This window comes from Apodemus sylvaticus, chromosome 1 (assembly GCF_947179515.1).
Source record: "Apodemus sylvaticus chromosome 1, mApoSyl1.1, whole genome shotgun sequence".
Lineage (NCBI taxonomy): Eukaryota > Metazoa > Chordata > Mammalia > Rodentia > Muridae > Apodemus > Apodemus sylvaticus.
In genome coordinates this window covers 156078810-156094393 of record NC_067472.1, presented here as the reverse complement: position 1 = coordinate 156094393, position 15584 = coordinate 156078810, and the positions used below count along the sequence as shown (strand labels likewise).

Below are 15584 nucleotides of genomic sequence, written 5' to 3'. Positions count from 1 at the left end.
TTATTTTAAATATAAATATTTAATGGTGAGTGAGTGCAATCAGCCTTAAGTAGACTTAACAACTAGTGTTTAGATTTTCTGAAATGTTTACAGTCATTTCCATGAGATTTTTTGAATCAACCCCAGTGTGAACCATGAGAACGCTTCCATTTGTCTACTGGACCTTTGAAGGACATTTTGGGTTGTCACTATGTTTTGGCTGTTACAAATGAATCTGTTGTCTTTATTGAAATAAAGGACCTTTGGGGGGTGTACTCATGCATATCTGTTCGCTATATTTGTAGAATTGGATTCCTGAGACATAGATTGTATACTTTTCTCAGTTTTTGTAGACTGTAGGAAAGAGGTTTTTTAAAAAAAAGTCCCATTATGCACTCAGCAGCAAGACTTACATACTCATCCCCACAGTCCCAGTGTTTTCTGCTTTTCAATGTCCTTGTGTGAGATAAAAGCAGTTTCCTTTGCTATGGGCTTAATTTGCATTTCCGTGACAGCTAATGACACTGAAAATCTTTTTTTTTCATGTTTTTTATTTGATATATTCTTTATTTACATTTCAAATGATTTTCCCTTTTCTGGATTCCCCCCTCCCTGAAAGTCCCATAAACCCTCTTCCCTCCCCTTGTTCCCCAATCACCCCCTTCCCTCGTCCTTGTCCTGGTATTCCCCTACACTGCTGCACTGAGCCTTTCCAGGACCAAGGGCCACTCCTTGCTTCTTCTTGGGCATCATTTGATATGTGAATTGTGTCTTGGGTATTCCAAGCTTCTAGGCTAATATCCACTTATCAGTGAGTGCATACCATGAGTATTTTTTTGTGATTGGGTTACCTCACTTAGGATGATATTCACCAGTTCCATCCATTTGTCTAAGAATTTCATGAATATATTGTTTTTAATAGCTGAATAGTACTCCATTGTGTATATATAGCACATTTTCTGTATCCATTCCTCTGCTGAGGAACATCTGGGTTCTTTCCAGCATCTGGCTATTATAAATAGGGCTACTATGAACATAGTGTATCCTTATTACATGCCAGGAAATCCTCTGGGTATATGCCCAAGAGTGGTATAGACAGGTGCTCCTGTAGCATCAGGCCCAATTTTCTGAGGAACCACCAGACTGATTTCCAGAGTGGTTGTACCAGCTTGCAAGCCCACCAGCAGTGGAGGAGTGTTCCTCTTTATCCACATCCATGCCAGCATGTTTTCTCCTGAGTTTTTGATTTTAGCCATTCTGACTGATATGAGGTAAAATCTCAGGGTTGTTTTGATTTACATTTCCCTGATGACTAAGGATGTTGAACATTTCTTTAGATGCTTCTCTGCCATTAAATATTCCTCAGGAGAAAGTTCTTTGTTTAGCTCTGTACACCATTTTTTTTAAATAGGGTTATTTGGCTCTTTGGAGTCTACCTTCTTGAGTTCTTTTTATATCTTGGATATAAGCCCTCTGTCTTATGTGGGGTTGGTAAAGATCTTTTCCCAATTTGTTGTTTGCCATTTTGTCCTTTTGACAATTTCCTTTGCCTTACAGAAACTTTGTAATTTTATGAGATCCCATTTGTCAATTCTTGATCTTAGAGCATAAGCTATTTTTGTTCTCTTCAGGAAATTTTCCCCTGTGCCCATGTCCTCAAGGGTCTTCCCCAGTTTCTGTTCTGTTAGTTTCAGTGTGTCTGGTTTTATGTGGAGGTCCTTGATCCACTTTGACTTGAGCTTAGTACAAAGAGATAAGAATGGATCGATTTGCATTTTTCTGCATGCTGACCTCCAGTTGAACCAGTATGATTTGTTAAAAAGGCTATCTTTTCTCCACTGGGTGGTTGTAGCTCTTTTGTCAAAGATAAAGTGACCATAGGTGTGTGGGTTCATTTCTGAGTCTTCAGTTCTATTCCATTGATCTACCTGCCTGTCATTGTACCAATACCATGCAGTTTTTAACACTGCTCTGTAGTACCGCTTGAAGTCTGGGATAGTGATTCCCCCAGAAGTTCCTTTACTATTGAGAATAGTTTTAGCTATCCTGTTTTAGTTTTTGTTTTGTTATTCCAGATGAATTTGAGAATCCCTCTTTCTATCTCTATGAAGAATTGAGTTTGGATTTTAATGGAGATTGCATTGAATCTGTATATTGCTTTTGGGAAGATAGCCATTTTTACTATATTAATCCTGCCAATCCAAGAGCACGGAAGATTTTTCTATCTTCCGAGGCCTTCTTCAATTTCTTTCTTCAAAGACTTCAAGTTCCTGTCATATAGATCTTTCACTTGTTTGGTTAGAGTCACACCAAGCAACTTTATATTGTTTGTGGCTATTGTGAAGTGTCATTTCCCTAATTTCTTTCTCAGCTTGTTAATCCTTTGAATATAGGAAAGATACTGATTTGCTTGAGTTAATTTTATATCCAACCACTTTGCTGAAGTTTTTTATCAATTGTAGGAGTTCTTTGGTAGGTATTTTCTTTATTTACATTTTAAATGTTGTCCCCTTTCCTAGTTTACCCTCAAAAACCCCTCATCCCATCCTGCTCCCCTTGCTTACCAACCCATCCACTCCTGTTTCTCTATCCTTGCATTCCTCTATACTGGGGCATCAAACTTTCTTGGGACCAAGGGCCTCTCTTCCCTTTGATGTCCAACAAGGCCATCCTCTGCTGCATATGCAGCTGGAGCCATGGGTCCCTCCAAACCAAGCAGTGCCCCCAGAGCTCCCAGGGACTAAACCATCAACCAACTGTTTTTTATAACTGAGAAGATTAAGAAGCCCCAAGACTCAGCTACTATCAGGTCCCAGCTCGAGCTGGAGGGGACTGATGTCAGATCATTCACAAAGCTGTGCATATTGATAGACCCTGATTCAACGCAAGTATATCGCTAAAAATTTTATCTGAGTCTTCCAAACACACTTTTCAAACATGAGAAGGTCATCTTAGAAAAATGTTTAGAATTTGCTGAAAGGTTGTTTTGATTCTTTTTTCTTTCTCCTTTATTCTAAAACATTCAAGGAAAACATCCTATATAATTTTTTCAAGCATAATCAATTATATAACATTTTATGAAAGTACTTCCACTTCTACACTGATATACTAGACTGCTTGAGGTATTCAAACATTGTTTTAGAACTCATCTGCCTAACATTACTGTGGTTTTTTGCTGTGAGGAAGAATTGATGGACGTCAGATTTTGTTTTAAAAACTCTCATCTTTATACTTCTTTTCCATTTTGGAGTTTGTGAAAATATAACATAAAATTTTTATATAAATATGACATAGTTGAAGGAAACAAAATCCTAGAAAGAGTATATGTGTGTGTCAAGTTTTTTTTAACAATGAATGAAGAGCTTAAAAATATTTTCTGAGATTGTAAAGATTAGAAACTTTAAATCATAAACATTTGGACTATGTACAATTGATGGTAGAAGGTGATCATACTCCAGAGATGCCAGGAAATTATCATTGGAATTTGTGTGGTTTTAGCAAATTCACAGTCAACACAGAAGTGGTAAAATTATGAGTCTCTTCCACCTTATAGAATAGTGTAAGCATTTTTCCTTGGTTCAAAGTGACTATCTTATTTTTCCTTATTAAATAAAGCTGCTTCTTTTTTCTTCAGTCTACTGTACAGTTTCTTGGTTGAAGACACAGAAGCTTATGGGTAGAGAGTATGTCAGGGCATTTGATGTATAGGCACAAGGTGAATTCAGACATACTGTTGTCATTGGCTCCTTTATCAATATAAGTGGGAATAAACATACTCTGCAAACGTAGTCTGTCCTATAGCAAGAAAACAAACTCTAAAAGCTGCACTCCACGGAATCCATGTACTTCTTTGTAACCCCTTCTTTAAAATATATTTTGGCTTAAGTAAAAGAAAGACATTAGGAAAGGCGTCTGTAGGTTGATGAGGTGGCCCAGCAAACAAGGGTGTTTGTCAACAAACATGGTAAGATGGGTTGGATCCCTGGAGCCTACATGGTGGAAGTTGTGTTCTGATCTCCACACGCTCACATATATGCATATACACCCTGACACAATCAGGCAGATAAATGTATCAACATTGTAAGAGATCTGATCTAGGAAGGGATTGGGATCAAACAATCACATGCAACTATTCTGCCTCCTATAGACTTATACCTTTCCACAACAGTGTTGATGGGTTGGTGGGCAGTCACCAGGATTAACCATTTTTCACTGTTCTAGGGGGCAGTGGTATTAACTTCACAGCATTTTTTTTTTCTGAGAATGAAGCCAAGACCAAAATGCATCATTTTGTTAACTCTCTTTATCTGCTCTTGCCAAACAAAGAAAAGGCTGTTCCAATAAGCCAGATCCATCTGCTTAAGACGCATGGAAGGAGAAACAGGCACTGGCATGCCCAGCTAAATCTGCAAGTCTCATTAAAACTGCTAGCTACTTTTCATAAAAGAAGTTTTGTTCTAAGTTCAGCATAATTAGTCCTGATAAAAGGGCTGATCACAACACTGTGCAGCTCTGGATAAAGCTCTTACCTTAAGAGCTTCATGCATTGATTTAAAAAGACTTTGAGTACCAAGGAACAATAGATAAGACCAACACAGTTTGATAGCAAGCCTTTGAAAAAACAAAATCACACAAACCTTATATCAGTGGGGAAAAAATTAAAGAAGAAAATGACTGGTTTGGGCTTCTCAGAATGGTAAGAAAAGCTGCAGGCCTAGGCCCAGCAGCGCTGCCCACGCATTGGAGGTAGGAGCTTGCAGCAGTGGGAAATCTCCCTGTCTTTGTGGTTTTGCATCCTGCTTTTGCTGGCCTAATTATTTTTGTTAGGTTCGCTGAGAACTGAGGGTCAGATTCTGTTAGTAAAGTGAACTCTTTCTCACAGTGATACTATGGGAAAATGATTGACATCGCTGCGAGAGCCTGAACTCAGGCAAGGCTCATAGGGAGAATGTTGCTGGAGGCCCTGCCTGTAACCTGCCAGGCCTACCTTCTTCCTCTATGAATAAAGACACTGATACACTGACACACACTGTGCTGGTCAGAGGGCTCAGCAAGGACCAAGCAAAAGGCATAAAATGTCACAAGCAAATATTCTTGTCTCCATATTAAATATAAAATTGACTTAGTTCTGGTGGTAGGAATATTTGACTAAATATGATTTTAAAAGAATACATATGCTAATTTATGAATTCAATCATGAATTTTCATCTTGTAGTGGAGAGGATCATTATACCAAGCAGACATTTTCCACTTTGCTCTGTGAATTTCAGAGGAAGGATGACTTGGTATATTCTGAGGCTTTTTTTTTTTACCACTCAATCTTATAGTCAAAGAGACTGTCACTATTTTTAGAATGATAACTATGAACCTAGAGTGATTTATTTTCCAAACTGCATTGAGGTAAAAGTGACGTTTCACTTTGTTATATGAGAGGTATTTAAACACATATATCTATTTTCCTTCAAGTTATAAATCTCACCATATATCCCTGTTAAAATGTGCCTTACTGAATTAAATGCTAGCAGGTAAATTAATGGACTATTTACTAAAGAAAGCTAATGCATAAATACCTTGACTCTCCCTCACAGCAAGTGCATTCAGGCAACAATAATAATAATAGACATTATTTCTATTTATGGATGACAACTCTGCACTTGACATATGTTAGTTCACTTAAATTCCCAATAGCTACAAAAAGAGAAAGCAATTTCCTTTTCATTGTTGTGGTCACAGGAACTGTCAGAGGCTGCACTCTGAGGCAGAAATCCCCACCTCACTGCCAGTGAGAAAAGAAAATCAAACAAAACTCTTTAATATGCCCGTCTCTCGTTAAATGCCCCAAGAAGAGGTAGCCACAAACAGATTTTACTAAGTTATTTACAACTTAAGCTTGCGTATTCCACATATGCTGTCACCCTTAATCCTTTTCTGGTCCTGGCCCCAGGTTACCCTTTAAACAATTTAAATAGGAACAGGAAAGTTCAAGTCTGTCCACCTGGGCAGATAGCAGATTCTGACAGCAAAGACCTGGCCAGAATGGTTTCTTAAGTTCACCAGTATTCTCTTGCTTAGCTGTCAGAATTATGCCTTTCTTAAGAGAACTGGAGGCTTTTAAGTAGAGCAGAACTTCATAATGTCTGTCATGCCGTGCTGCCCTCTCCCCCTGAGCTGCCCCTTAGAGGCATGTTCTTTGATAAGGAGATGAGCCCAATGGCCTGTTGTATGTCAGCCTTGACTCCTTCTGTTGGAGGAATAGAACCTAATTGGAGGTCAATCCTGGTGACCACACAGAATCCAAAACTTTCTTAGCAGACCTATGCTTTAATTATGGTACATTTTTTTCTTCCTATGGTTTCTAAGAAACCTTAGAAAAGGTTTCTATTTATCTCTAGTCAGGTCAGAGTGAGTGTTCCTTCTGCTAACAAACAGTTATTACTGGTCAGTGTATTACTTATCTTCCAGTCAGAGTGGAGGCAGTGCTCCTTAGATACATTCAAATTCATGTCACGTAATGTTTCCTAAGCAAGTTTATTAGTTAATTCTTCATTGTATCAAATTTATTGCCTCAATTTTCTCCTACATCAATATCAAGTAGGCTCATTTGCGATGCTCACAGGAACTGCCTGGGGCCAAGTACCACATAAGTACCACAGTGCGGTTCAAACAACGCATGGCCATTTGGTCCTAGGGTTCCGCACCTGTCCTCTGCATAGAGTAGGTAGCCGGGAAAGCATTTTCAAGCTTTCTCTTCAACACTGGCAATATCTAAACTCCATACACACTGTGATATTTGTGGACTTTGGAGAATTACTGTGAGTTGCTACTAAAGTTAAAGCATGACTAAACTTCAGAAATATCAGCTGTGCACATGAAGCTGTGACGCTTTAATCACGGCGCTGGAAGCGCTGCCTTCCCTTTGACTGACAACTGGCCTCTCCCTGGCACCCTGCCAGAGCCTGCCGGTGAAATCTATGCCAAAAGGAAAGATATTAAAGCAATTAATTTCGGGCCCTAGGCTTCTGCTTGATCTCATCTGAGGTGAGAGTGTGTTTGAAAGTCTGGCTTCTACAACCAAACCCCTTCAGAGCTTCAGAAGATGCCTCTCATCCTAGCTCCCTGGAGGACGTGTCAGCGCAAGCCTGAGCATGTCCTGCACAGCTTTCTGTGTCCAACACCACAACATATCATACACTGTGGCCCAAAACACCAGGTGTCCTGAATCTATTGTTTAGAAGTTAATCAACAGTCCCGGACATTTTTTAGAAGTTTTGATAGAGCCAGGACATGGGTTAGCTTGCAAATGTCTGGTAGCTCATTATGAGGCTGTCAGTACCAAACTCTTGACCCCTGTTTTCTTTTATTCTAAAAAACAAAAACAAAAACAAACCATTAGTTTTCCTTTATTTCTATTGGCAACTTTGTTCTCTGATTCGTTCGTACTTGGAATTTCAGCATGTGCATGTTGTCACAGGTCTTGGTATAAAGTCAGACGTTTCTTTTACTTTTGCTTCTGTCTTTGTCTCTAGGTGCTTAAAGACACATTCCCAGCCCGCTATTTGCAGTCTACTGACCTTTCTTTGCATTCATCCTTTGGACGGATAGTTTTCTTGAGCATGCAAATTCACATTTTCTATCTATTCAGGACAGTTCTTCCCCTCTTTTAACTTAATGTGTGTGAACTCCACTCCTGGAGCTCTACCTTTAGATTTACGTTTCTTTTAAACCAAAGACACAGTAAAACATCATATATCATCTCACCCACTCACTGACTGCTTAACTCTAAAGTATTATTGTTTAGATTTGATGTCTCCTACTGATCAGCTTTAGTGTTCAAACTATAATTTTTTACTTTTTATGTTGTTGCATGATATTTTTGCATCCTAAATTTAAAAATTCTGGAGATTTCTTTTTTAAGTTTCTAAACGGCTGTATTTCTTTTCTTTTCTTCCTTTTTTTTTTTTTAAATAGTGTTCTCTTGTAAAATTATCCATACTTTCTCTTTAGGACAAGGTCCTGCTATATAGACTAGACTGTCCTTGAACTCATAGGGATTCACCCTGGTCTCAAGTACTAGGATTAAAGGCATGTCCTGCCATACTCAAGTCATCTTCTGGTCTCCTAAAAAGAATTTATTTCTATCCTAAAGATATTGTTGAGTAATTTCAATGTTTTAGTCATCTCTTGGTCTCTTTCTGTCCTTATCTGTTTTTCCTTTGGGTTTGATCAGTAGGCAATATATGATTTTTTTGTGTCAGAGCTGGGAAGGCATTGACTTAAACATCTATCTCTCTTCCTACTGCCTCTGCAGTCCACCTAAAGAAGTTATGTCCCTTCGTCCTTCTAACCTTTATCACTTATACAAGTCTACCTCTCAACTGCGGCACAGAGACACCTCTAAGAAATCCTTCCCTTTCATCTTTTTTTTTTTAAAAAAATATTTTTATTTTCTATATTCTTTGTTTACATTCCAAATGATTTCCCCTTTCCCAGATTCCCCCCTCCCCATATGTCCCATAAACCTTCTTCTCTCCATCCCATCTCCAATCACCTCCCTCCTTTTTCTCTGTCCTTATATTCCCCTCCAATTCTAGATCAATCCTTTCCAGGATCAGGACCCTCTCCATACTTCTTCATGGGAGTCATTTGTTATACGATTTGTGCCTTGGGTATTCAGGGCTTCTGGGCTAATTAATATCCACTTATCAGAGTACAATTCCATGTGTATTCTTTTGTGATTGGGTTACCTCACTTAGGATGATATTTTCCAGATCAAACCATTTGCCTAAAAATTTTGTGAATTCATTGTTTCTAATTGCTGAGTAGTATTCCATTGTGTAAATATATCACATTTTCTGTATGCATTCCTCCGTTGAGGGACATCTGGGTTCTTTCCAGCTTCTGGCTATTATAAATAAGGCTGCTATGAACATAATGGAGCATGTGTCTTTATTGCATGCCGGGGAATCCTTTGGGTATATGCCCAGGAGAGGTATAGGGGGGTCCTCCGGAATTGTCATGTCCAGTTTTCTGAGGAAACGCCAGACTGATTTCCAAAGTGGTTGCACCATCTTACAGCCCCACCAGCAGTGGAGGAGTTTTCCTCTTTCTCCACATCCTTGCCAACACCTGCTGTCTCCTGAGTTTTTGACCTTAGTCATTCTGACTGGTGTAAGGTGAAATCTCAGGGTTGTTTTGATTTGCATTTCCCTAATGACTAATGATGTTGAGCACTTCTTAAGGTGCCTCTCAGCCATCTGAATTTCTTCAGGTGAAAATTCTTTGTTTAGATCTGTACCCCATTTTTAATAGGGTTATTTGGTTCCCTGGGGTCTAACTTCTTGAGTTCTTTGTATATATTGGATATTAGTCCTCTATCAGATGTAGGGTTGGTGAATATCCTTTCCCAATTTGATGGTTGCCGTTTTGTCCTTTTAAAAGTGTCCTTTGCCTTACAGAAACTTTGTAATTTTATGAGGTCCCATTTGTCAATTCTTGATCTTAGAGCATAAGATATTGGTGATCTGTTCAGGAACTTTTCCCCTGTGCTCATGTCCTCAAGGGTCTTCCGCAGTTTCTTTGCTATTAGTTTCAGTGTGTCTGGTTTTACATGGAGGTCCTTGATCCACTTGGAGTGAAGTTTAGTACATGGAGATAAGAATGGATCAATTTGAATTCTCCTGTATGCTGACCTCCAAATTGAACCAGCACCATTTGTTGAAAAGGCTATCTTTTTTCCACTGGATGTTTTCGGCTCCTTTGTTGAAGATCAAGTGACCATAGGTGTGTGGATTCATTTCTGGGTCTTCAATTCTATTCCATTGGTTCACTTGTCTGTCACTGTGCCAATACCATGCAGTTTTTAACACTATTGCTCTTAGTATTGTTTGAAGTCAGGGATACTGATTCCCCCAGAATTTCTTTTGTTGTTGAGAATAGTTTTAGCTATCCTGTGTTTTTTGTTATTCCAAATGAATTGAGAATTGGTTTTTCTAAATCTGTGAAGAACAGAGTTGGGATTTTGATGGGGATTGCGTTGAATCTGTAGATTGCTTTTGGCAAGATGGCCATTTTAACTATATTAATTCTGCCAATCCATGAGATCATGGCAGATTTTTCCATTTTCTGAAGTCTTTTCAATTTCCTTCTTCAGAGACCTGAAGTTCTTGTCGTATAGATCTTTCACTTGTTTGGTTAGAGTCACACCAAGATACTTTATATTGTTTGTGGCTATTGTGAAGGGTGTCATTTCCCTAACTTCTTCTCAGCCTGCTTACCCTTTGAGTATAGGAACTTATTTGCTTGAGTTGATTTTATAACCAGCCACTTTGCTGAAGTTGTTTATCAGCTGTAAGAGTTCTCTGGTGGAGGTTTTTGGGTCACTTAGGTAGACTATCATATCATCTGCAAAGAGTGATAATTTGACTTCTTCCTTTCCAATTTGTATCCCCTTTACCACCTTATGTTGTCTAATTGCTCTAGCTAGAACTTCAAGTACTATATTGAAAAGATATGGAGAGAGAGGACAGCCTTGTCTACTCCCTGATTTTAGTGGGATTGCTTCAAGTTTCTCTCGGTTTAGTTTGATGTTGGCTACTGGTTTGTTGTATATTGCTTTAATGATGTTTAGGTATGTGCCTTGAATTACTGTTCTTTCCAAGACTTTTAGCATGAAAGGATGCTGAATTTTGTCAAATGCTTTTTCTGCATCTAACGAGATGATCATATGGTTTTTTTTTCTTTGAGTTTGTTTATGTAGTGGATAGCATTGATGGATTTCCTTATATTGAACCATCCCTGCATCCCTGGGATGAAGCCTTCTTGATCATGGTGGATGATCATTTTGATGTGTTCTTGGATTCGGTTGGCAAGAATTTTATAAAGTACTTTTGCATCAATATTCATAAGGGAAATTGGCCTGAAGTTCTCTTTCTTTGTTGGATCTTTGTGTGGTTGTGGTATCAGCATAATTGTGGCCTCATAGAATGAGTTGGGTAGAGTTCCTTTTGTTTCTATTTTGTGGAATAGTTTGAAGAGTATTGGTGTTAGGTCTTCTATGAAGGTCTGATAGAATTCTGCACTGAAGCCATCTGGTCCCGTGCTTTTTTTGGTTGGGAGACTTTCTATGACCCTTTTTATTTCTTCAGGTGTTATGGGACTGTTTAGTTGATCTATTTGATCCTGCTTCTGTTTTGGTGTAGGATATCTGTCTAGGAAACTGTCCATTTCCTCCAGATTCTCCAATTGTGTTGAGTATAGGCTTTTGTAGTAGGAACTAATGATTTTTTGAATTTCCTCAGTTTCTGTTGTTATATCTCCCTTTTCATTTCTAAGTTTGTTAATCTGTATACTGTCTCTGTGCCCTTTGGTTAGTCTGGCTAAGGGTTTATCTATCTTGTTGATTTTCTCAAAGAACCAGCTCCTGGTTTTGTTGATTCTTTGTATGGTTCTCTTTGTTTTTACTTGATTGATTTTGGCCCTGAGTTTGATGATTTCCTGACTTCTACTCCTCCTGGGTGAATTGGCTTCTTTTTGTTCCAGGGCTTTCAGGTGTGTCATTAAGCTGTTAGTGTATGCTCTCTCCATTTTCTTTTTGGAGGCACTCAGGGCTATGAGTTTTCCTCTTAGCACTGCTTTCATTGTGTCTCATAGATTTGGGTATGTTGTGTCTTCATTTTCATTAAGTTCTAAAAAGTCTTTAATTTCTTTCTTTATTTCTTCCTTGACCAAGGTATCATTGAGTAGAATATTGTTCAGTTTCCACGTGTATGTGGGTTTTCTGTTGTTTTTGTTGCTATTGAAGACCACTTTTACTCCATAGTGATCTGATAGGAGGCATGGGATTAGTTCGATCTTCTTATATTTGTAGAGGACTGTCTTGCGACCAATTATTTGGTCGATTTTGGAGAAGGTTCCATGAGGTGCTGAGAAAAAGGTATATTCTTTTGCTTTAGGATAGAATGTTCTCTATATATATATCTGTTAGATCTAATTGGTCCAAAGCTTCAATTAGTTTCACTGTGTCCCTGTTCAGTTTCTGTTTTCCTGATCGGTCCATTGAGGAAAGTGCAGTGTTGAAGTCACCCACAATTATTGTGTTAGGTGCAATGTGTGCTTTGAGCTTTAGTAAAGTTTCTTTTATGAATGAGGGTACCCTTGCATTTGGAGCATAGATGTTCAGGATTGAGAGTTCTCCTTGTTGTATTTTTCCTTTGACCAGCAAGAAGTGTCCCTCAGAGTCTCTTTTGATGACTTTGGGTTGAAAGTCAATTTTATCTGATATTAGAATGGCTACCCCAGCTTGTTTCCTGAGACCATTTGCTCGTAGAATTGTCTTCTAGCCTTTTACTCTAAGATAGTGTTTGTCTTTGTCCCTGAGGTGTGTTTCCTGGATGCAGCAAAATGTAGGGTCCTGTTTACATATCCAGTCAGTCTATGTCTTTTTATTGGGGCATTGAGTCCATTGATATTAAGAGATATTAAGGAATAGTGATTATTACTTCCTGTCATTTTTTATGTTATTTTTTAAATTTGATTGGTTAACTTCTTTTGGGTTTGATGAAAGAAGGTTACTATCTTGCTTTTTCCAGGGTGAAGTTTCCCTCCTTGTTTTGGTGTTTTCCTCCTATTATCCTTTGTAGAGCTGGGTTTGTGGATAGATATTGGTAAACTTGGTTTTGTCATGGAATATCTTAGCTTTTCCATCTATGGTGATTGAGAGTTTTGCTGGGTATAGTAGTTTTGGCTGGCATTTGTGTTCTCTTAGAGTCTGCATGAGATCTGCCCAGGATCTTCTAGCTTTCATAGTCTCAGGTGAGAAGTCTGCTGTGATTCTGATAGGTCTTCCTTATATGTTACTTGGCCTTTTTCTCTTACTGCCTTTAATATTCTTTCTTTGTTTAGTACATTTGGGGTTTTGATTATTATGTGACGGGAGGTATTTCTGCTCAGGTCCAGTCTGTTTGGAGTTCTGTAGGCTTCTTGTATATTCATGGGCATCTCTCTCTTTAGGTTAGGGAAGTTTTCTTCCATATTTTTATTGAAGATATTTGCTGGCCCTTTAAGTTGTAAATCTTCACTCTCATCTATGCCTATAATCCTTAGGTTTGGTCTTCTTATTGTGTCCTGGATTTCCTGGATGTTTTGGGTTACAAGCTTTTTTGCATTTTGCATTTTCTTTAACTGTTGAGTCCATGGTTTCTATGGTATCTTCAGCATCTGAGATTCTTTCTTCTATCTCTTGTATTCTGTTGTTGATATTTGCAACTATGTCCTCTGATTTCTTCCCAAGGTTTTCTATCTCCAAAATTGTCTCCCTTTGAATTTTTTAGTTGTTTCTACTTCTGAGTTTAGGTCCTGGATGGTTTTGCTTAGTTCCTTCACTTTCTTGTTTGTGCTTTCCTGCAATTCTTTAAGAGATTTTTGTATTTCCTCTTTCATGACCTCAGCCTGTTGATCAAAGTTCTCCTGTATTTCTTTAAGTGATTTTTGTGTTTCCTCCTTATTAGGTTTTGTATTCTCCTGAATTTCTTTCAATGATTTTTGTGTTTCCCTTGTAAGGGCTTCTAACTTTTGATCCATTTTCTCCTGAATTTCTTTAAGTATGTCCTTCATGCGTTCCTCTACCAGCATCATGACCAGTGATTTTAAATCCAAATCTTGTTTTTCTGGTTGATGGGGTATCTAGGACATGCTGTTAAAGGAGAATTGGGTTCGGATGCTGCCATATTACCTTGATTTCTGTTAGGGACGTTCCTGCATTTGCCTTTTGCCATCTAGTTCTCACTGGTGTTAGTTGGTCTTGTCAATGCTGGACTTACCAGTGCAAGCTGCCTCTTCCCAGCTGGCCTCTGGTGCACAGCTGACCTCCTGCACTGCCTGGAGACAGGGTGCTGTTGCCCAGGCTGTTCAGATCCCAAAGCAGACACCGGAAGGCTACTGCCGGGGTCTGCTGGACTCACCAGAGCACACTGACTCCTCTCAGCCGGCCTCCCCGGTGCCCCTCTGGCCACTTGCAGGACCTGGAGATGTGGTGTTGTAGCCCAGGCTGTTCTGGATCCCGAGGTGGAGATCTGAAGGCTTCTGCCAGAGGCCTCAGGACTGGAACCTAAGCTCTGTGGTGCTGACCCACCAGAGCAAGCTGTGTGCTCCCAGTCTGCCTCCGGGTGCACACCAATCTGCTTTCACTTCCTGGAGACCGAGTGCTGTGGCCCAGGCTGTTCAGATTCTGAAGCAGACACCTGAAGGCTCCTCCCGGGGCCTGCTGGACTCACTAGAACACACTGACTCCTCCCAGCTGGCCTCCCGGGTGGCCCCTCCCTTTCATCTTTTATCAGCTAGCTCTTCAGGACCCTCTGAATACATATATGTCTTCTACGTAATTTTTCAATTAGATATACTTAATTGTTTAATCAATTATAAAAGCTGATATATTTTTCTAGTCATCAATAAAGAATTAATTATGGGATTTTAAGAGCAAATTATAAAAAAAGAGCAAATTATATTCATATTAGCAAATAGCCAGATCTTTAGCAAATATTCTAACTCCACTTTACACTTGCCAGAAGAAAGTCAATGAGAAGATAATTGATTTCAATTACTAAATACCAAGTATAAAGAAGGACACAGACATACAAAATATTAATTTATATTGACTACTTGTCATATAATTGCTGACATATTTTAGGCATAAATGATCAAAATGATATTTGTTTTCAATGTATCAAAAAATCAAAATTTTCTTAAATTTTATAGTAATAAAGGCAAAACTAGAATGTATTATTAAAAGACATTTTTATCAGCTCTTTTTATTTGTGAATTCTGAGTGGCACCCAAATCTTAGGGAAGTCAATGAAGCAAAATCTGCACCATTGGTATAAACCAATTCATAAGTCTCCTAGCCTGAGCATTGCAGTTAGGGTTACATACCAGCCAGTCTTGCACAATATGGTTAGGTGCATAGATATAATTTCTCCACAGACGTTATTCAAAGACATAAGTCAGTTCTATCCTATCGAAATTTAAACCTTGAACATATTTCATCTTTGAACCCGCTGTTTTGCCTAACATATGGTCCTGTGTACTCCTTGCTAAGACTCATTATAAACACACAAATGGAAGTCTACCAGGGCTTGCCTGGAGGTTGGGACATGGGATCAAAGTCAATTTTCCCTGTTTGTCTAAAAGCTGACTTAATTAAGTGCTCCTACCTGCAGATGTTGTCACGATTTCTGTAGTGTTTCTGAGGCCCATGAAGTCAAACTGATAGAGCCGCCATGATTTCTGATCAGCTGCCTCAACTGAATTTTTCCTCCAGCGATAAATCATTTCTTCTTTGGGGTAGCCATCTAAAAGCAGAGTAGATATTAGCACCTGCAAATTTAGATTCATAAAACATTACGGTCAAAATTTGTTTCAGAACTCCAAAAGTCAAAGGACAAATGACTCCTGACACTTACCTTATTGATGAACAAAGGATTATTTAGCTGGAGGCCTGGCCACGTTTCTATGGATGCAGTAAATAGGACTATATTTCTTTAACCTAAACCATGATGGTGAGCTGACCTCCCAAGAGAGGAAGTATTTTCCAGAGTGAGCACAAGTACCAG

At 38.8% G+C, this 15584-nt stretch overlaps 1 protein-coding gene across 2 annotated transcripts in view; it reads right to left on the bottom strand.

Annotated features, from left to right (window-relative positions):
- Gabrg3 (gamma-aminobutyric acid type A receptor subunit gamma3) overlaps positions 1 to 15584 on the bottom strand; it is a 670721-nt gene that overhangs the window by 43973 nt on the left and 611164 nt on the right. For both annotated transcript variants that reach the window (XM_052178531.1, XM_052178537.1), the window contains one exon: positions 15186 to 15323. In XM_052178531.1, the coding sequence (XP_052034491.1) occupies positions 15186 to 15323 (138 nt within the window). The remainder of the gene's footprint in view (positions 1 to 15185; positions 15324 to 15584) is intronic.